The following is a 21848-nucleotide window of genomic DNA, read 5'->3' on the forward strand; positions in this document are numbered from 1 at the left end:
ACTTAAAGATATGATTTTAATGATGCCATGTTGCCAGTAAAGACTTTGTTTGTATTGGCTGTGACTTTCTGTTCTGTATCACTCTTGGGGCCTTTTTACTTTTATAGAACCCCCCGTAATATCTCCTGTAGGGCTGGTTTCATGGTTACGAACTTGGTTAGTGACTAGCGATTCTGAAATGTCTTTATTTCTCCATCAATTCTGAATGACAGCCTTGCTGGATAAAGGATCCTTGGCTGCATGTTTTTCTCTGAAAGAGCTTTAAATATGCTCCCCCCAACCCTTTCTCTCATTCCAGGTCTGTGTAGACAGGTCTGACGTAATTCTGATGCTTTTGCCTTGGTACGTGAGAAATTTCTTTGCCCTGGCCGCTTTCAATACTGAATCCTTGGATCTAATATTTGCGAAATGCACTATGACGTGACGTGGCGTAGGTTTGTCGTGGTTGAGCTTGGGAGGGGTCCTCTCTGCCTCTTGGACACGAATGTTTGTTTCCCTCGCTAGATTAGGGAAGTTTTCAGCTACAATTTGTTCAAATATCTCTTCTAGACCTCTGTTTTTCTCCACCCCCTCGGGGATGCCGATGATTCTAACATTGGATCGTTTCATTGAGTCAGTAATCTCCCGTAACCTACATTCGTGGGCGTGGATTTTTTTAAGACCATCTTCTATTTTCATTTTTTCCTCTATTAACCCATCCTCCAATTCACTAACCCGTTCCTCTGCTTCTGCGACCCTGGCCGTCAGAGCCTCTAGTTTTGCCTGCATTTGGCTCATAGAATTTTTAATTTCTGTCAGATTCGCTCTCATTTCTGTCCTTAGGGATTCTATATTCTCAGTAACCTTTTCGTTAATAGTTTTTTCAATTCTACTCATCATTTTGACCATCGTTACTCTGAATTCCATTTCTGATAATTTGGTTACATCCATATCCATTATTTCTGTGGCAGAGGCCACAGAATCACTGTCTTTTCTTTGCTGGGGGGGGGGCTTCTCCTTCTTGTCATTCTGATGAAGAGAGGTTGCGGGGTTTCCAGAGCCCAAATTATTGACTGGGTCCCAGGCCGTGCCCCTTGTTTTATAGGGATCTTAGGGATGTGGGCTTCTTCTTTAAAGATTTTATTTATTTATTTATGTGGCAGCCAACCAGCGAGAGAGGGAACAGAAGCAGGGGAGTGGGAGAGGAAGAAGCAGGCTCCCAACGGAGGAGCCCGATGAGGGACTCCTTTCCGGAACGCCGGGATCACGCCCTAAGCCGAAGGCAGGCGCTCAATGACTGCGCCACCCAGGCGCCCGGGTTGTGGGCTTCTTGATTTTTCAGCCTGCCTTCTGTGTTCTGGGGGAGGGGCCTGCCGCGCCGATACTCAGGCAACCCTGTTTGGGTAGAGTCTCCATGTCCCCTGCGAGGGGGGATGGGGATGGGCACTCTCTCTTTAACTCCATTACTGTTGGTGCTGCTCAACCCTGCAGCGTCCCGGGATGTGCGCCCCACACCCGGCGTCCCAGCCCTCACTTCCAGGGCCGGCGCGTCTCTGTCCTTTGTGTTTCTAACGCCGCCAGCTGCCAGCCGCCAGCCGCCCCGCGCGTGCTCCAGAAGCTCCCGGTCTCAGTCTGGATCCAGTGAACACACTGGGATTCTGGAGTTCCGCGAGATGCCTGGTGGCGCGCGCACCCGGCTCACGGTCTCAGTCTGCTGTTTTGCGGGTGCCGTCCGTGAGCCCCGCCCGCTCTCCCGTGCAAGTGGCTACCGCTTCCCGGCGCCCGAACGCGGCGGCTCCCTCCCCCTTCCGTTTATCTTCCGATATCTGTGCACAGTTTCATGGCTCCCCGCTTCGTACCTCAATACTCAGCACTGGAGATGTTCATTTGTAGAGATCCAGATGCATCTTCCTGTGTCTCAGGCTGGTTCCATGGTTGTTTAGGCTGGTCTGGTACCTATCCAGCTTGACTCGGGGGACCGGCTGAAAAAGGGGTCCCCTACTCCTCCGCCATCTTAACTCCCTCGTGTGTATAACTTTTTTCTTCGGAATGATTAGCTGCTCTTCTCACACTATTTGCTGAATAATCCTTCTATTTCATTGAAATGCCTCTTGTATTCTGTATTAAGTTCCCATACAAATGTGGCTGTATTCTACTCATTTATTGTCCTAGTACCCTAGCATTTTAATTACATTAGCTTTATGATCTGGTGGGATAAGTCTCTACTGAATGGTATGTTAAAATTTTTATAATTCTTGCATAGTGTATTTTCCATATGAACTGTAGAATTGTATTAATTTTTTGTATTTTATATTAGATATATTTTAGGATATTAAATCTTTGTCTCTAGGAACTTGACATGATTTTCCATTTACTCTGTTTCTGTTATATGATCCTAATAAATTATTTGGTTTTCATTTCTTACAACTTATATTTTTCTTATTAAATGTTTTCCTAAGTATTATTTTAGAGTTTTGAACATAACTGGAGATGTCATTGTGAAAATTTTAGAGATTTTTAAAGTATTATAAGTATTTCCTTTAGAATGGTGGTAGAATGAAGTGTTTTAGTTAATGTTCTGTTTAATTAATAGCTGCCAAATTAGATTTCTTCAAAAATTAAAATAGGGTAAAAGCATCATACACATACGATTTTTTCTTTGATTTAAAGAGAATTAAGTTTATCTACGAATTGCACACTAGTTGTTTGAATTCTGGATAAACAGTTTATTAAATGACTTTGTTTTTGTTTTTATTCTTATTTTGTCCGAAGATCGCTACAACTATAAATATGAGACAAGGATACTACCCAACAGATGGATGTATTAAAGAAGATTCTTCTATGGAAAAACTGCAGCCTAAAAAGTATGTTTTATGTGTATACTTATGTTAGTATTTGAAGTTCAGTTTATTTCTGAAAAGATAATTTTAGCATCATTGATAAAATGTCATCCTTAGATCAGTGTTTCTAGCCCGTTGTTTATAGAATGCTCTTTATAAATTAAGTATAGTTGACATACTATTACGTTATTTTCAGGTATACAACATAGTGATTCAACTTCTCTATATGTTCTGCTATGCTCACCACAAGTGTAACTACCATCTTTCACCTACACTATTACAATATCATTGATTACATTCCCTATATTATACTTTTTTATTCCAGTGACATATTCATTCCACCTGGAAGCCTATATCTCCCATTATAGAATGCTCTTTTATAATTTGTCTTAACTGTTAGTGAAATGGAGAATTCATTTCCTAAAGAAGCATTAGTTTGTCCTTATTTAAATTGGGGGGGGGGGTGGAAGAATGTAAGATAAAGATGAGAATGTCATTCTAGCAAAAGCTATTGGTGCTGGGTGAGAGTAAGGTATGGCTTTAAAAAGTTGTTAATTCTTAAGAATATTATGAACATGATATAGTAGAGAACTTTGGAAAGAGGTGGTGTGAGAGGTGATTGATAAAAGGAAAAGTCATAATTTTGGGATTCTTTTATTCATTTTTCCTTTCTTCCATAGGACTTTGTACATGTATATATTAATAAAGCTCTTTTTGAGTTAGTAATGCGGAGATTTTTTTTTAAAAACATGTCCCGGGGGCGCCTGGGTGGCACAGCGGTTAAGCGTCTGCCTTCGGCTCAGGGCGTGATCCCGGCGTTATGGGATCGAGCCCCACATCAGGCTCTTCTGCTATGAGCCTGCTTCTTCCTCTCCCACTCCCCCTGCAAAAAAACATGTCCCAGCTGGTGACCAGCACTGGTTTTACTTTTTGTTCCACTAATTAATTTATATGTCTCCTTCTGCTAGTCTATAGCCCCTGTAAGGGCATGGACCACATCTTACTGCTTTCTACATTCCTGGTGCTGGACACAGTAAATATATAATAAATATATAATAAATAATAAATATAAAATAAATATATAATAAATATAAATAAAATATATAATGAATATATAATAAATAATAAAAAATATATAATAAATACCATAGTGTTTTGACATTTGCTATGGTTTTTCTGAAATCATGTTTCAGTCCTAGATAAATTTACATTTAGGGTTGACTATGGGATGGGATGGATCATAGTGAAAAAATAGTAAAGTTTTACTTTGCAACTTTATAAGAGTTAAAGAAACTTCCAGTTAATTCACTGAGACCCTACTCAGAAGGCAATTATATTTTTGTATGACTTTAACTTTTTAAAACATACTTAATATGGTAATAAATTATGTGGGAAATAAGCACAGGAAACCTTCAAGGAACAATCTCATTTGAAATCTTTCAATTTTGTTAATGGCACCGAGCATCAATAATTCACCCCATTTCCTCATATCTCCTTCATTTGGCTTACTGCAGACTGTAATTTCCACAATATCTTTCACATCGATAATTTATCTTCTGTTTCTACTATCCTATTTAATGCTCTTATTCTTTTTTGACTACCTCTTTAGCACTTCCCTACTCTTCCCTGCTTCATGATTCTTCATTTCCTACCTAAATAAAATCCAAACATTTTTAGACTAACATTTAATGGCTTTTCACATTACTGATGCAGCTTCTCTGTCCAGACTTAAGTGGGTGCTCACAGAAACCAAAAGAATAGTTACAGTTATCTCTTTAGGTTGTAAGTCACTTAGCTAAAGTCTGGCAACTGGTATTGGCAAGACCAATGGAACTCAGGCTTACCGAATGCCAACCCCATATTTGTATTCCACCAGTCATTTCCTCCATAAGTTCTGAATGAAATTATTAGAATAAATCATTAGGAATTTTTCCGGCTCCATGTGAGTCAGCGGCCACAACAGTTTTGAGTACCTATAGGAGTCCAGCAGATGACTTAACTGGGTGACGTAGAGTTTAAACAATGAGTGGTATGAATTGTGGCAGATGAAAGAAGGTTCACCGCCTCCAAAGGAGGTAGCCCCTTTTCAGCTCCAGCCAGTTATTGCTGTATGTTAAGACTCAGTGTTGCCAATCTTCCTTTTTATTCCCCCAAGAGAAGATAGAGATCTAGACTTCAATGTGAAATTTTCTGACTTTTTAAAACTTACACAAATTAAATCTGATTATATTCTTGTATAGATATATATAATATCTATTGTGGTTATAAAGTGAAGTTTCACTTTCAGAAGTAGATAAATCCATTTTAAATACCCCAATTTTTCCAAATTACTGTTTTGGTTTTTTTTTAATTCTCCAGGTCAAGTATACTTATGTTAGAAACTCCTATTACCTAATTTCAATAGAATTTGGTTTAAAATAGTTGTTTGTGTGTCAAGGGATAAGTCTGTTTAAAAATAACGTATTTCCTTCCTGATTTATCTTTCATATTTTGAGACAGGAATTGAATAATGGACTCCTAAGGGCTTATGCATTCACACGTTTTCAAGAACATGAATATTCACTTTTCAAAGTAATTGAATTTTTTTTTTAAGATTTATTTATTTGAGAGAGAGTGAGAGTGAGGACAATCAGGGTGAATGGCAGGGAGAAGCAGACTCCCAGCTGAGCAGGGTGCCCGATGTGGGATTCTATCCCTGGACTCAGGGATCATGATCTCAGCTGAAGGCTGACGTTTAACTGACTGAGCCATCTAGGCGCCATCAAAGTAATTGAATGTTTAAAAATTAAGTTTAAGTCTGTTTTTTTCTCTCTATAAGAGTAACATTTAAACATCATAGTTTCTTCTGTAAACTATTACAGGCTTATGATTAAGTTATTCAGCAGACATTTATCAAGAGCTTACTGTCTATTAGCCAATACGGGGATATAAAGATAAAAATAGGTAAAAACTCAGGACGCCTGGGTTTCCCAGTTCATTAAGCATCTGCCTTCAGCTCAGGTCATGATCCCAGAGTCCTGGAATCAAGTTCCGCATCAGACTCTGTGCTCAACGGGGAGTCTGCTTCTCCCTCCATCTGTTGCTCCCCCTGCTTGTGCACTCACTCTCTCTCTCTGACAAATAAATAAATAAAATCTTAAAAAAAAATAGGCAAAAACTCTAGCATGTGTAGATAAGAAATGAAACTAATTTTTTCTTTGCAAATTAACTTACCTAGTAAATTCATTACCTTTTTGTAAATTATCTAGGCCTATAAGCACATTTTTTTAATAGCAGGCATTTGTATATAAGTAATTGAGCTTAAAGACAGTTCAGTGACTGTCAACATCTCTACCAAAAAATATCAGGTAAGGGGAGGTAATTAGATTAAAGCACAATTTATACTGCGGGATAATTTTTTTTTTTTAAGGATTTGCTAAGAAGTTGATTTCTTGGTAAAATTAAGTTTTATATGGAAGCATATTTAGCCATCGTTTCCCTCTCTTTGCTTATCATAGATGACTGAGAACCCACTGTAATTATTATAAGTTGTCATATGAATTATTTTTGATAGTAAAAATCAAAATAGAAGATTAAAATTGTTATATTAATGTTGCATTTAAAATAATGTACTTGACATTTTTCAGGATAAAGAATTGTTCTCAGGATTTTAAAAAGACTTCTGATCAGCTAACGATTGGTTTAGAACATTCAACATCCACACACAGGACTATTTTGAACTCCTCATCTCTAATGGCGGTATGAAAAATGTTACTCATGAAGTAAGATGGAGCCAAACGTTTTTACTTTGTGTCTGGTAGCTTAACTCTTCTCTCCTCTCAAGGTTGCTATAATTATAGGGTTGTTTTGGAAGCATGAAGGTAAGAGGTAAACCTACATTTTTTACTCAAATCTCTTATTTTATTCTAAATATGCTTGAACAATTTTCATTTTTCCTAAGGCAACCCATTCTCCCTTTGACCAACTCTATTAGTGTTCTTAATATTTAGCCATATGTAGCTTCTTCCCTTTGAACCTAGTTATTGAATCTGGATTTATGTGAAACTTGTATAAAGTACAAGTTTCTAAATTCTGAATGTGATTTTTCCATCATTTTAATGGCAGCCAAAAGGCCCAAATAATTCACTGTGGTGATGGTGATGATGTTACTGTTGAAAGACTGAATTTTACCTGTTTCTATAGCTTTAAATAATGTATTATTTTAGTTTAAGACCAGAAATAGAACAAACTCCAAAATGCTATTATTAAAGAGATCTTTAGTGAGCTAGGGGAAGGGAGCAAGCATTTAATCTTGCAGTCTTTTACTTCAGGTGTAAATTTTAACATAGCCAAATTATAATCTTCTTTAAAAACTTAATTGTTACACGTGTGTGCATTAATAGCCATGATACATTTTTCAAGACAGTTTTTTTTTAAAAGATTTTATTTCTTTATTTAACACAGAGAGAGACAGCCAGCGAGAGAGGGAACACAAGCAGGGGAAGTGGGAGAGGGAGAAGCAGGCTCATAGCGGAGGAGCCTGATGTGGGGCTCGATCCCATAACGCCAGGATCACGCCCTGAGCCGAAGGCAGACACCTAACCGCTGTGCCACCCAGGCGCCCCTCAAGATAGTTTTAAGTTGGGAAATGGTTACACAAAATATTCCATTTTTTTCAAAAATATCTCTAAAAAAATCTGAAATACTATAAACTATAATCAAAACTCTAAAATGTTATAGTTTTTAATTTCTGGATAAGTAGGATTAAAAGTGTCATTTTTGTTACTTGTTTTCAGACTTCTATGATGGTCTGTGTTACTTTTGTAATCAAAAGTGTAGCTTGATATGTTTGCACCTAATATAATGTAGTAAGCATCTATTTTTATATTTTGTATTTGTATGTGGACCCTCTTCCCCTTCTTAGGAAACTAAAACTGCAGAAGAAATTGATGAAGCATTGAAGATAGCAGGCTATAGTTTTGAACAATTAAGTGTTGCTGTAAAAGTAAGCATTTTAAATGATTAAATTCTATAGTGAATTAAGGCATGTTCTCTTTAAATGTGTATATTGGGATGTATATCACTGAAGTTAGAGCTTAGTACTAAGTCATTGAGCATGATAATCCAATGACAGAGAAACATACAAAAGAATAGAAGACTTCATGGTCTGCTAGGATTGGTCTTGTGGCATTGTTATGCTAGTGGCCTGCTGAAATTAGAGCACTATTAAGGAACCATGATTTTTTTTCTTGCTGTGAGCTGAATTTTATCTTGAAAGTATTGCAGACCATCTTTCTAACATTGCTCATTATTCGGCTGCATGAAGAATCTTATTTTCTTTCCTCCTTTACTCCATCCCCCCAAAAAGAGACTCACTTGGTGACAAAGAACAAGCTCCTAAGCACCCAGCAACAACAAATTTACAACCAAGGCAGTCAAAAGATTATAGCTGATAAGGGGTTAAGACTTCAACATATGAATTTGGGAGGGGGGTGGACAGAATTCAACCCATAACAGTCAGCTCTCTGATCCCCCGCTGATTCGTGTCCTTCAAAATACATTCACCCCATCCCAGCCTAGTCTTAAATCTATTCCAGCATCAAGTCCAAAATCTCATCTAAGTATCTTCTAAATCAGGTATGACTGAGACTAAGGGTATGATTTATTTGGGCGCAAAAATTCCTCTCCAGCCATTAACCTGTGAAACTAGATAGCTAATCTGCTTCTAAAATGCATTGGTTGGATAGGTATAGGATAGACATTCTTGTTCTAAAAGGGAGAAAATGGAAGGAAAAAAGGGGTCACAGATCTCAAGCAACAATTCTTTGTCAAAAAATGCAATGATGTAGAATAATTAACATTTTAATTCAAGTACTTTTAATATTATGTATTAAGGTTTTTCATTTAAGGAATCCTGCCAGAAGGAAGTTCAGCTATCTAGAATGATTCTTCCTGTAATGATAAAAAGGAATAAGAAGTTTAGAAAACTTAGTGGATTTTCTAGGCCTTTTTGCCAGTTTATTAGTGCACAGTGCCAACAAAGGTTCATGATCTTGCTGACCGGTACCAAGATTTAAAGTTGAACCTTATATTATGTTCTTTCCAGATGCTGGAGCACATACACAGTCAAACAAAAGAGGAAACAGTCAGTCTTATAGAGGTTCTGGAGAAACAGTTTGATCAGCTTTTTACTTCTCTTGATTCCAGGTAATAACTTAAAAATGGAGACTCAATGAAACTGCAGTTTTTAACATGAACTTGTCACTTTGTTTCTTTGTATAGATTGAAGTACTGAGTAACTTTTAAACAAGTTTGGAAGGTATTGGGTGATCCGTACAGACTGATGTCTACAGCTTGAAAATGAAGAACAATTTGTACATTTTTAAAAAATTTTGGCTATTTGCCATCTGGTCCTACAGCTAACTGTTAAATAAATAAGCTTCTTTCCTAAAACAGCAGAAAAAATTATTTTCAAAATCTGCATGTTGCAGAATTTCACTTGAGAAAATCCAAACATGCTTTTCCTTACACATCATTCCATCATTTTTTCATGTGTTTATTTGCATCAGAGCAAGAATGCTCTAATACTTTCTAACACTCATTTCTAAACAAATACCACATAGTTGCATATCCATCACTTTAAAAATTCTTTAATATTCTTTAATATATGTGATCTTTAATAATTTTTAATCACATCTTTTTGATCCATTTATCTGTTGGTGGATATCTGGGCTCACCAGATGCTGAAAAAGAAAACCAAAGTTGGAGGCATCACAATTCCAGACTTCAAGCTGTATTACAAAGCTATAATTGAGACAGTATGGCACTGGTACAAAAACAGTGTGTGTGTATATGTATGTATATATATATATACACACATCTGGATATGTGTGTGTATATATATATATATAGATACATATATATACTATACATATACATACATATATCTATATCTATAGATAATTATAGATATATATAGACATCTGGGCTCTTCCCATAGTTTGGCTGTTATGGACATTGCTGCTGTAAACATTGGAGTACATATGCCCCTTTGAATCACTGTTTGTATACTTTGGATAAATACCTAGTAGTGCAATTGCTGGGTCATAGGGTAGTTCTACTTTTACCTTTTTGAGGACCTCCATACTGCCTCCCAGACTGGCTGCACCAGTTTGTATTCCCACCAAGAGTGTAAGAGGGTTCCCTTTTCTCCACATCCTCGCCAACATCTGTCGTTTCCTGACTTCTTAATTTTAGCCATTCTGACTGGTTCAAGGTGGTACCTCACTGTGTTTTTGATTTGTTATTTCCCTGATGATGAGTGATGTTGAGCATTTTTTCATGTGTCTGTTAGCCATTTGTATGCCATCTTTGGCGAAATGTCTGTTCATGTCTTCTGCCCATTTCTTGACTGGATTTTTTGTTTCTTGGGTGTTGAGTTTGAGAAGTTCTTTATAGATTTTGGATACTAGCCCTTTATCTGATAAGACATTTGTAAATATCCTCTGCCATTCCATAGGTTGCTTTTTAGTTTTGTCAATTGTTTCCTTTGCTGTGTAAAAGCTTTTTATCTTGATGAAGTCCCAATAGTTCATTTTTGCTTTTCTCTTGCTTTTGGAGACGTGTCTAATAAGAAGTTGCTGCAGCTGAGGTTGAGGAGGTTGCTGCTTGTGTTATCCTCTACGATTTTGATGATTCCTATCTCACATTTAGGTCTTTCATCCATTTTGAGTTTATCTTTGTATATGGTGTAAGAGAATGGTCCAGTTTCATTCTTCTGCATGTGGCTGTCCAATTTTCCCAACACCCATTGTTGAAGAGACTGTCCTTTTTCCATTGGATATTCTTTCCTGCTTTGTCAAAAATTAGTTGACCGTAGAGTTTAGGGTCCATTTCTGGGTTCTTTATTCTGGTCCACTGATCCATGTGTCTGTTTTTGTACCAGTGCCATACTGTCTCAATTATAGCTTTGTAATACAGCTTGAAGTCTGGAATTGTGATGCCTCCAACTTTGGTTTTCTTTTCAGCATTCCATTGGCTATTTGGGGTCTTTTCTGGTACTATACACATTTTAGGATTATTTGTTCCAGCTTTGTGAAAAATGTTGATGGCATTTTGATAGGGATTGCATTGAATGTGCAGATTGTTCTGGGTGGCATAGACATTTTCACAATATTTGTTCTTCCCATTCATTAGCATGGAATGTTTTTCCACTTCTTTGTGTCTTCCTCAATTTCTTTCCTAAGTGTTCTGTAGTTTTTAGAGTGCAGATCCTTTATCTCTTGGTTAGGTTTATTCCCAGGTATCTTATGGTTTTTAGTCCAACTGTAAATGGGATCAATTCCTTGATTTCTCTTTCTTCTGCCTCTTTGTTAGTATATAGAAATACAACTGATTTCTGTGCATTGATTTTATATCCTGCTGCTTTGCTGAATTCCTGTATCAGTTCTAGCAGTTTCTGGGGTTTCTACATAGAGTATCATGTCATCTGTGAAAAGTGAAAGTTTGACTTCTTTGCCAATTTGGATGCCTTTTATTTCTTCTTATTGTCTGATTGCTGAGGCTAAGACTTCTAGTACTTTGTTGAAAAAATACCACTGTCGCATGGAGTGGACATTCCTGTGGTGTTCCTGACCTTAGGGGAAGAGCTCTCAGTTTTCCCCATTGAGGATGATATTTGCGATGGGCTTTTCATAGGTGGCTTTATGCTATTGAGGCATGTTCCCTCTATCCCTACACTGTGGAGAGTTTTCATCAAGTTTCATTTAAGTGCTATATTTTGTCAGATGTTTTTTCTGCATCTAGTGAGAGGATCATATGGTTCTTATCCTTTTATTAATGTGGTGTTCCACACTGAATGATGTGTTGATATTGAACCACCTTGCAGCCCAGGAATAAATCCCACTTGGTTGTGGTGAATAATTCTTTTGATGTACTGTTGGATCCTATTTGCTTGCATCTTGGTGAGAATTTTTTTTTTTTTAAAGATTTTATTTATTTATCTGACAGAGATAGAGACAGCCAGCGAGAGGGGGAACACAAGCAGGGGGAGTGGGAGAGGAAGAAGCAGGCTCATAGCAGAGGAGCCTGATGTGGGGCTCGATCCCGTAACGCCAGGATCACGCCCTGAGCCGAAGGCAGACGCTTAACCGCTGTGCCACCCAGGCGCCCCATGGTGAGAATTTTTGCATCCATGTTCATCAAGGGTATTGGTCTGTAATTCTCCTTTTTGGTGGGGTCCTTGGTATTGGGATCAAGGTAATGCTGGCCTCATAGAATGAGTTTGGAAGTTTTACTTCCATTTCTATTTTTTGATAAAGTTTCAGAAGAATAGGTATTAATTCTTCAAATTTTTGGTAGAATTCTGCTGGAATGCTCTCTGCCCCAGACTCTTGTTTGTTGGGACATTTTTAATTACTGCTTCAATTAGTTTGCTGGTAATGGGTCTGTTCAGGTTTTCTCTTTCTTCCTGTTTCAGTTTTGGTAGTTTATATGTTTCTGAGAATGCATCCATTTCTTCCAGATTGCCAAATTTGTTGGCATATAATTGCTCATAATATTCTCTTGTAATTGTTTGTATTTCTGCAGTGTTCGTTGGGATCTCTCCTTTCATTGATGATTTTATTTATTTGGGTCCTTTCTCTTTTCTTTTTGATAGGTCTGGCTAGGGGGTTATCGATCTTACTAATTCTTTTAAAGAACCAGCTCCTAGTTTCATTGATCTGTTCTACTGGTTTTTGTTTTGTTTTGGTTTGGTTTCTATTCCATTGATTTTATTATTTCCCTTCTGCTGGATTTAGGCTTTATTTGCTGTTCTTTTTACAGCTTCTTTAGGTGTAATCTTAGGTTGTGTATTTGAGACTGTTCTTGTTTCTTGAGAAAGGCCTGTCTTGCTATCTGTTTCCCTCTTAGGACTGCCTTTGGTGCCCCCAAAGGTTCTGAACTGTCATGTTTTCATTTGCATTTGCTTCCATGTATTTTTTTAATTCTTTTTAATTTCCTGCTTGACCCATTCATTCTTTAGTAGAATGTTCTATTTTTTCATGTGCAAGTCTTTTCTGATCATATATTTTTATTTCTCTTAGGTAGTAGAGTTGTTGGGCCATGCAGTAAATATACATTTCTTTTTTTGTAAAGATGTGCATTTGTCATATTTATGCATTCTGTGTATATATTTCATTTTGTAAGAAATTTCCAGCCTGTTTTCCAAAGTGGTTGTATCATTCTACATTCCCATCAAAAATGTATAAGAGTTCTAGTTGTTCTTCATGCTTATCTGCCTTGGCTTATATGGTTAGTCTTTTCAAATTTAGCCATTCTCATGGGTGGGAATATCTCATTGTGGTTTTAAATTGCCTTTCCCAGGCACTGTTTTAAGTGCTTCGTTATCTTATCACAACAGTCTTATGAAATATGTGCTATTAATATTATCATCATCCCCATTTTACATGTGAGGAGACAGAGGCACAGAAAGGTAAAATAGTTGCCTAAGGTCTCGACATATCCAGTAAGTGGCGGAGCTAGGGTTCTATCCAGGCACTCTGGCTCCAGGGGTCAGACTCCTAACCTCTCTGTTGCACTAACCTCCCCAAGAAGTTCTTGGTCTCTACTGTGGGTGGTCCTTCATAAGGAGGCCTGGAAACAGCAGCCAGTCACCTGAAGAAAAGAGGTGTTGCCTAAGGTAAAGCTGTACAGCCTAAAAATAGATGTCTGAAGAGCCACACACCAGGAAACAGAAGAAACTGCCCCTGCCAGCCCACATGTAGGTGTTGGGCCAGGATGAGGGCCAAGAGCCCCTAGTCTCAGTCTCTTGCCTTTCCCTGCTGAGACTGCCAAAGGGTAACATGGCAGCTCTGCCTTCTATAAATAGTACAGTGTCGTCCCTTGTCCACCCCCTGGTAGGATGCTCTTAAAACTCCATGTGTTTGTGGTCTTTCCAAATTTTTTCTTATAGTTGACTTCAAGTTTTAAAGCATTGTGGTCTGAAAATATGCATGGTATAATCTCAGTCTTTTTGTGCTGGTTGAGACCTGATTTGTGACCCAGAATGTGTCTATTCTGAAGAATGTTCCATTTTTACGCGAAGAATATATATTCTGCTGCTTTAGGATGAAATGCTCTTGATATACCTGTGAAGTCCATCTGGTCCAGTGTGTCATTCAAAACCCTTGTTTCCTTGTTGATCTTCTGCTTAGATGATCTGTCCATTGCAGTGAGTGGGGTGTTAAAATCCCCTACTATGTACTATCATCAATGAGTTTCTTTAATTTTGTTATTACTTGGTTTATATATTTAGCTGCTCCCAAGTTAGGGTCATAAATATTTGCAATTGTTAGATCATCTTGTTGGATAAACCCTTTTGTTATGATATAGTGTCCTTCATCTTTTTTTACAGTCTTTGGTTTAAAACCTAGTTCACTACCCCCTCACTTTCAATCTGGAGATGTCTTTGGGTCTAAAATGAGTCTCTTGTAATCACCCCCTATCAATGGGTCTTTTTTTTTTTTTAAATCCATTCTGATACCGTGTCTTTTGTCTTTTGATTAGAGCATTTAGTCCATTTACATTCAGAGTAATTATTGAAAGATATGAATTTAGTGCCATTTGATCAGCGACCTGTAAAATTGCTGTTCCTGTAGATTGTTTCTTTCTGATCTTTGTTACTTTTGGGCTCTCTCTTCGCTCAAAGGATCCCCTTTAATATTTCTTGCAGATCGGGTTAATTGTTCAAAAATTCCTTTAGTTTTTGTTTGTCCTGGAAACTCTATCTCTCCTTGGATTCAGAATGACAGCCTTGCCTGATAAAGTATTCTTGGCTGCATATTTTTCCCATTTAGCACGTTGACTATATCATTCCAGTCCTTTCTTGCCTACTGGGTCTCTGTGGACAGGTCTGCTGCCAGCCTTATGTGTCTACCCTTATAGGTTGAGGACCTCTTGTCCCTACTTTCAGGATTTTCTCTTTATCTGTGAAATTTGCATACTTCACTGTTCTATGTCAAGGTGTTGACCTATTTTTACTGATTTTTGAGAGGGGTTGTTTGTGCCTCCTGGACTTGAATACCTGTTTCCTTCCCCAGATTAGGGAGGCTCTCAGTTATAATTTGTTCAAATAAACCTTCTGTCCCTCTCTCCATCTCCTGGGACCCTTATTAACCAGATATTATTTTGCATTATGGAATTGCTAAGTTCTGTAAGTCTGCCTTCATGATCCAGTAGTTTCCTTTTTCTCTTCTTTTCAGCTTCCTTATTTTCCATCATTTTATCTTCTAGATCACTGACTCTCTCTCTTCTGCCTCATTTATCCTCTTTTATAGAGCCTCCATTTGGGACTGCATCTCGGTAATAGCATTTTTAATTTTGGCCTGACTAGATTTTAGTTCTTTTATTTCTACAATAAGGGATTCTCTAGTGTCTTATATGCTTTTGTCAATCCTAGCTAGTATCTTTATAATTGTTGTTTTAAATTCTAATTCAGACGTCTTACTTATATCCATATTAAATCCCTGGCAGTCAATACTACAGCCTGTTCTTTCTTTTGGGGTGAATGTCTCTGTGTCATCATTTTGTCTAGAAAAGAATAGAAGAAAGAGAAAAGACAACCATAACAATGACAACAGAAAAAAAACTACAAAAAAACAAAAACGATACAAAGCAAGAAAAAAAAAAAAAAAAAACAAGAAACACCCCCCCCCCCCGCTGCCAAAAAAAAACTAGATGCTGGGTGCATTTTGGTCTGCATGTGAAAAGAAACTAGATCCCAAAATAAGAAAGAGAGGAAAATTTCTATTTTTTTAAACTTTTGTGTATGTATATAATAGACAATGAAAGGAAACAAAAAATAAAAAATTTATATATAATGTATATATAAAAAAATTTTTTTAAAAGAATTGAAAAAATAATAAAATAACTGTAAAAATAATAATGAAAGACTTTAAAAAAATGGATGTTTTCCCTAAGAGCTTTGCAGCCCTCTATGATCAGTAAATTTGGTGCAAGCCAGTTGTTCCTGCTGGTCTCCTGGGGGAGGGGCCTGTTGCACTGATTCTCAGGTGCCCCTGCCCTAGTGGAAATGTTCCCCACTTGCCAAGGGGCCAGGCAGTGTAAGTGGCTCCAGATTCCACTATGATGTGCTGTTTTGCTCCCTGAAGGCTTCCAGCACTGACAAGTGGGATGAAAATCAGGGCACCCCAATCTCTAGCCCTGGAGCTGAGAGTTCACACCCTTCACTCTTCAGTGAGCTCTCACAGAAAAGCAGTCAATTACTCCTACCTCCCCACTTTCCATCAGATCTCTGTGTTCATCCGGCCAATGACCAAGCATTTTTATCTCAGGCACGAGACTGAGTTTCAAAACTCAAATTTTATGGACACCTGTAGCGCAGAACCACGCTGTTCCTGCTGCGGAGGGAGGAGGGGGTCTCACCATTCTTCTGCCTTTTGCTGGACCCCTACCAGGAAAGCAGTTGCGGAACTGTGCAGTGGGTCGCAGTTTATGGCAACACAGAGAGGAAAGCTGACACCTAAACTGACTGTTTTCAGCTGCCTTCCCTGCTTCTGTGCCTGGAAACTCTGCTGCACTCAGGCACCCCAGTTCTTGTGACCCTAGGGATCTTGAGACAATGCCGTTCCACCTGGGATTCTGCCCCGCTTTGTTTCCTGAGCACCTTTAAGCCAGGGGCATACTAGCCGACTTCTGAAAGTTCCGATTTTGTGCGCCATTGCTTATGATACTTTGCAGTAGCCTCCTTAAGTAGTCTCCCTCCCCTCCACCATATCCTCCAGTGTATCACCCCATATTCAAGTCTCTGCACCTTCCAGAAATTGGTCACTTTTCTGTTATAGAATTGCAGCATTTCTTTACTCAGATCTCTGATTGATTTCACAGATATCCAGAATGATTTGATAATTGTCCAGCTATATTTGAGTGAATAGAGAAACTTAGGGTCCCCTACTCCTCCATCATCTTAACTCCTCTCCCATTTCAATTTTTAAAATTTTTGTTTTTCATTTGTCTCAAGATATTTTCCTAGTGATCTTTTTGTTTGACCCATTTGTGTTTAGGCATATATTACTTAATTTCCACGTATTTTTCATTTCCTTCTGTTAATGTTTTCTAGTTTCTTTCCGTTGTGACCAGAAAAGATACTTCGTGTACTTTCAGTTTTTTTTTACTTTGGTTTTTTAAAAGACTTGATTCTGGACCTAACATATGATCTAACCTGGAGGATGTTCCATGTGTGTTTGAGGGAAATTGTTGTTGTTGGATTTTTCTTTGTCAGGTGCAATTGATCTGTCATGTTGTTTAGTCTGTTTTTTATTGATATTCTATATGGCTTTCCTATTTGTTATTGGAAATAGAAAGTAGGATATTGACATCTCCACCTATTATTATAGTGCTGTTTTTCCCTTTAATTTTGTCAGTGTTTGTTTCATATATTTCAGAGCTCTTATATTTGGTTCATATATGTGTTATAATTGTATATTCTTGATATGTCAATATATAATGTTCTTTTTCTCTTGTAACAGTTTTTGACTTAGTCTATTTTGTCTAACGTTAGTATAGTTCTCTTTTGATTACTATTTACACAATCTTTTTTCATCTTTTCACCTTCATTCTATGTATATCTATAGATCTAAAATGAGTATCTTGTAGACCTAAGTATGTTGTCATTTTTTGGACTCTAGTCCTCCACTCTGTGCCTTTTGATTCTGAAGTTTAATCCATTTACTTTTAAATTAATTATCAATAAAGGACTTTTGCCATGTATTCAATATGTTTTAGAACCTTCTTATCATTCATTTCTTCTGTTTCTACCTTCTTCTGTTTATTTGACTTTTTTGTAGTGACATATTTTGATTCCCTTCTCATTTTTTTTTGCATATTCTGTAGTTACTTTGTGGTTACCGTGGGGATTACGTATAACATATTAAAGTTATAACAATCTATTTTGAATTGATACCAGCTTAACTGAATTGCATGTAAAAACTCCTTTACATCTCCTTCCCCTCTGTTTTGTTTCACAGTTTTATCTTCATACATCATGTACCCATTAACATAGATTTATAGTCATTTTATGTATTTGTCTTTTAAATCCTGTAGAAAATAAAAAGTGGAGTTATAAACCAAAACTACAACGATACCAGATTTTATATTTGCCTGTGTATTTACCTTGACCAAGTACAAGTTACCATCTCTCCTCCTTTCATTTTAACCTGAAGGACTTTGTTTAGCATTTCTTGTAGGACAAGTATATTGATCATGAACTCCCTTGGCTTTTTTTTAATCTGGGAATGTTTTAACTTTTCCCTTATCTTTTGAAGGACAGTTTTGCTAGTTATGGAAGTCTTAATTGGCAGGCTTTTTTCTTTAAACACTTTCTTTATTCTTTTTAGTGCGAGTTCAGGGAAGGGGCAGAAAGAGGGAGAAGCTAAGCAGGCTCCACACCCAGTGCTGAGCCCTACGTGGGGCTCAATCTCATGATCCTGAGATCGTGACCTGAACTGAAATCAAGAATCAATGCTGTACCAACTAAGCCATCCAGGCACCCCTCAACACTTTAAATATGTCATCCCATTGCCTTCTGGCCTCTAAGGTTTCTACTGAGAAATTGGCTGATAATCATACTGAGGATTCCTTGTGTGTGACAAAATTGCATTTCTCTTAATGCTTTCAGGATTTTCTATTTGTCTTCCAATAGCTTGATTATATTGTGTCTCTATGGGGGGTCCAAGTTTATTCTACTTAAGTATCTTTGGGTTCTTGGACTTGTCAATTTATGTATTTTATCTCATTTTGGAATCCTTTAGCTATTATGTCTTCAAATAATTTTCTGCACCTTTCTCTTTCTTTCCCGCTTTTGGGACTCCTGTAATGTGTATGTTGCTTTTCTTGAGAGAATCCCTCAAGTACCTTATGCTCTGTTCACTTCTTTTCATTATTTTTTCTTTCTGTTCCTCAGATTCTAATTTCAGTTGTCCTATCTTCAGGTTTGCTAATTCTTTTTTATTCCTGCTCAGATCTGCAGTTGAACCCCTCTAGTGAATTTTTCATTTTATTTATGGTACTTCTGAGCACCAGAATTTGTTTCCTTGTTATAATCTGTCTCTTTATTGATAGTCACATTTTAGTCCTTCATTTTTTCCTGATTTCCTCTAGGTTCTTTGTGCATGTTTTCCTTTAGCTCTTTGAGCATGTTTAAAATTGTTGTTTTAGGGGCGCCTGGGTGGCACAGCGGTTAAGCGTCTGCCTTCGGCTCAGGGCGTGATCCCAGCGTTATGGGATCGAGCCCCACATCAGGCTCCTCCACTGTGAGCCTGCTTCTTCCTCTCCCACTCCCCCTGCTGTGTTCCCTCTCTCGCTGGCTGTCTCTATCTCTGTTAAATAAATAAATAAAATCTTTAAAAAAAATTGTTGTTTTAAAGTCATTAATAAGTGCTATGTCTCTGCTTCTTCAGTGACGGTTTCTGCCACTCTATTTTTTTGCTTTGAACAGGTCATGTTTTTCCATGTCTTTATATGCCCTTGCTGTTTTGTTGAAAATTGGGCATCTGAAAACACAGCCACCTCTTCTAGTCATGGCAGACTGGCTCTCTGCAGGGGCAGTCTTTCACTGAGTGAGCATGCTCTGAGCCTTAGAATCAGCCTCAGATGAAGGCTTAAGGTGATCTCAGGTCTTTCCTGAGCATGCATCTTGCCTGGGCCTGAGTATGATTTTTTTTTATTCCTTTATATACACAGATGCTTTTAAATGTATTCATTTCTGAAAGAGTCTCACCCAAGCTTTTGCAAGCCCCAGAATGTCTAGTGTATGTCTTTACCTGTAATCTCTTGCCCAGGGATCTATAGCTGTTAGTCTTCCTACAGCCTTCCCAAGTACTGCCTGTTGCTCTTCACTGCCTGAGCTCCAAGTTAGGTGAAACAGACTAGTTCCTCAAGCATCCCACAAACAAGTTAGAACATTACAGATGAAGTCTTCTATGCTCCTCTGGTTTGACAGAAGGAATTGGGAACTGTGCTGCTACCTCTAGACCAAGACTATACCATGCTGAGGAGGGGGCTGGGCAAGAACAAGTGAAAACACCATGGAATTTCCTAATGTTTTGAATGTGGCTTTTTCTTGATTGGGCATTTGCTTGGTTGCTGTATACCTTTGTTTATTTTCCAGACTTTCTATAAGATTATTTTAAGCAGGTTTTGCTTGCTTTTTTGACATCTCCACTGGGTAACAAGGGCTTTGAGTTACCTAGTTTGCCATTTTGCTGATACCAATCCAAAGGCATGAGTTTTTAGAAACCATACTAGAACATACCAAAATAACCATTTTCTCCCCTAAAGAAATGACTTTCAGATTATTTATACAATTACCAAAGAAGTTTTTGGAATACCTCTTCACCTTCAGAGCCTATGTCACATTCTTGTTACTCTTCAGTATAGCAAACACTCCTTTTTTAAAGGCCAGATTTGCTTTTGAGGAAATAATAGTCATTTGTTTGATAATAAAATGAGAAAGTTATGCATTACAATTTGTGGTACAAAATTTTTTAATTGCCATAATGTAATTCCATCATAGGCCCAGAAAAGATTTTGAGTAATGAGGTACAAGTAATGAAGGTTTGCTAATTGTTGTTCTAAGTGATTACTTTGCAGATTATAGTTAATTGATACCTGTGTTCTGGTTTGGTGAAGTCTTATCTTAAAATCTCATTTTATATTTATGTAATTTGTGTCCACTGATGGAAATTTTAAAATGTGCAGGCATATCTTTGTGGGAAATGAATACAAATTGTCTTTGAACTAGTACAAGTGATTACAGGATAGGATTTCTCTTTTAGGTGGAATCATCTAGGGTCTGTCTTCTGTAATTCTGTGACAGCTGTATCTGTGAAATGATAATTACATCCTTCTACTTTTTCTCTTGTTATTCATACATAGTTTTCAATTGTAATATGTTTCAGTTGAATTGATTGCCTCTTTTAACCATGTTCATAAACTAGTGAAATTACCTTTTTGATACCACTCACTTGCTATAAACTCACTTTCATATGAGCATTTATGAAATTCTGTAAAATAATTTTGGGATCTTACATGAAGGAAAAAGAACCTGTGTGAAGAAGTATTAAGAAATACAGATGATTATCTGTCAAATGTAATAATGGCTAAAAGCTACATTGAAGAGAAAAAAAATGATTTGGCTGCAGCTATGAAGATAGCAAGAGAGTTAAAATCAGCACCTTCTTTAAGGACTTATTGTGACCTGAATCAGGTAATTTTGATCATAATGTGAATTTGTTTCTAAGGTATATTACTTTATATGCTATGGAATATGATATTTAAGACTTAAGAAGCATTTAAGATTATCCTAACTTATCTTGATCTCAACTTAGAATTCTTAGTGTTGGAATTCTAAGACAAATATTAATAAATTTTTTTAGCCTTTTGATATTTACCAGTTAGGTTTGAAATGGCACAGTAATAAGGTCTTTATAACACATGGTCTGAGAGTGAGTAGGGTGACATTGAGTTGGAAATTGATGTTCCTAGAACATTTGAACAAAAAATGAGAACATATAAGGGCAGCAAACTAAATGGGATTCTCTTTTCTTTTCGTAAACAATTTAGATATGACTGTCAGTTCTTAAAAACTTAATTCAAGTTCTCATTCAGGGTTTTTTTTTTTTCTTCCTTTTCTTTCTGCCTCCCCAAATGTGCGGGTCAAGAGACAGTGTGCTTCCACTATGTTCTATCATCTAATAATGTGCCTAGGGAGCACAGTTGGGCAAAAATAAAAACATGTTTCTGATGAGATCATTTGGTGAGATAAGGTTAACCATCTTTTTTTTTTTTTTTTTTTTTTTTTTTGCTGATTTCTACCTTGCTCCTTTGGGATATAGATCCTGTTCTGTTGTCTTTGAATCCTCATGACCTTTTCCCATAATCCGGTGTTTGGGCTGAACTGAGGTATAAAATAGAAGCCGTTGATTTATCTGCCTCCAAAGTCTCTAAGTGAAGGAAGAAGAGTTTGCCACCATCTTCCTTGGTCAGACCTCT

General features: G+C 37.3%; 1 protein-coding gene across 2 annotated transcripts in view; it reads left to right on the top strand.

The window, feature by feature from the left end:
* Window positions 1–21848, top strand: part of RNF17 (ring finger protein 17) — a 122869-nt gene that overhangs the window by 5343 nt on the left and 95678 nt on the right. For both annotated transcript variants that reach the window (XM_008692102.2, XM_008692103.2), the window contains exons 3-7: window positions 2752–2843; window positions 6446–6557; window positions 7723–7803; window positions 8905–9005; window positions 20892–21063. In XM_008692102.2, coding sequence (XP_008690324.2) covers window positions 2752–2843; window positions 6446–6557; window positions 7723–7803; window positions 8905–9005; window positions 20892–21063 — 558 coding nt within the window. The remainder of the gene's footprint in view (window positions 1–2751; window positions 2844–6445; window positions 6558–7722; window positions 7804–8904; window positions 9006–20891; window positions 21064–21848) is intronic.

This window comes from Ursus maritimus, unplaced genomic scaffold, assembly GCF_017311325.1.
Source record: "Ursus maritimus isolate PB19 unplaced genomic scaffold, ASM1731132v1 scaffold_10, whole genome shotgun sequence".
In the NCBI taxonomy this organism is placed as follows: Eukaryota; Metazoa; Chordata; class Mammalia; order Carnivora; family Ursidae; genus Ursus; species Ursus maritimus.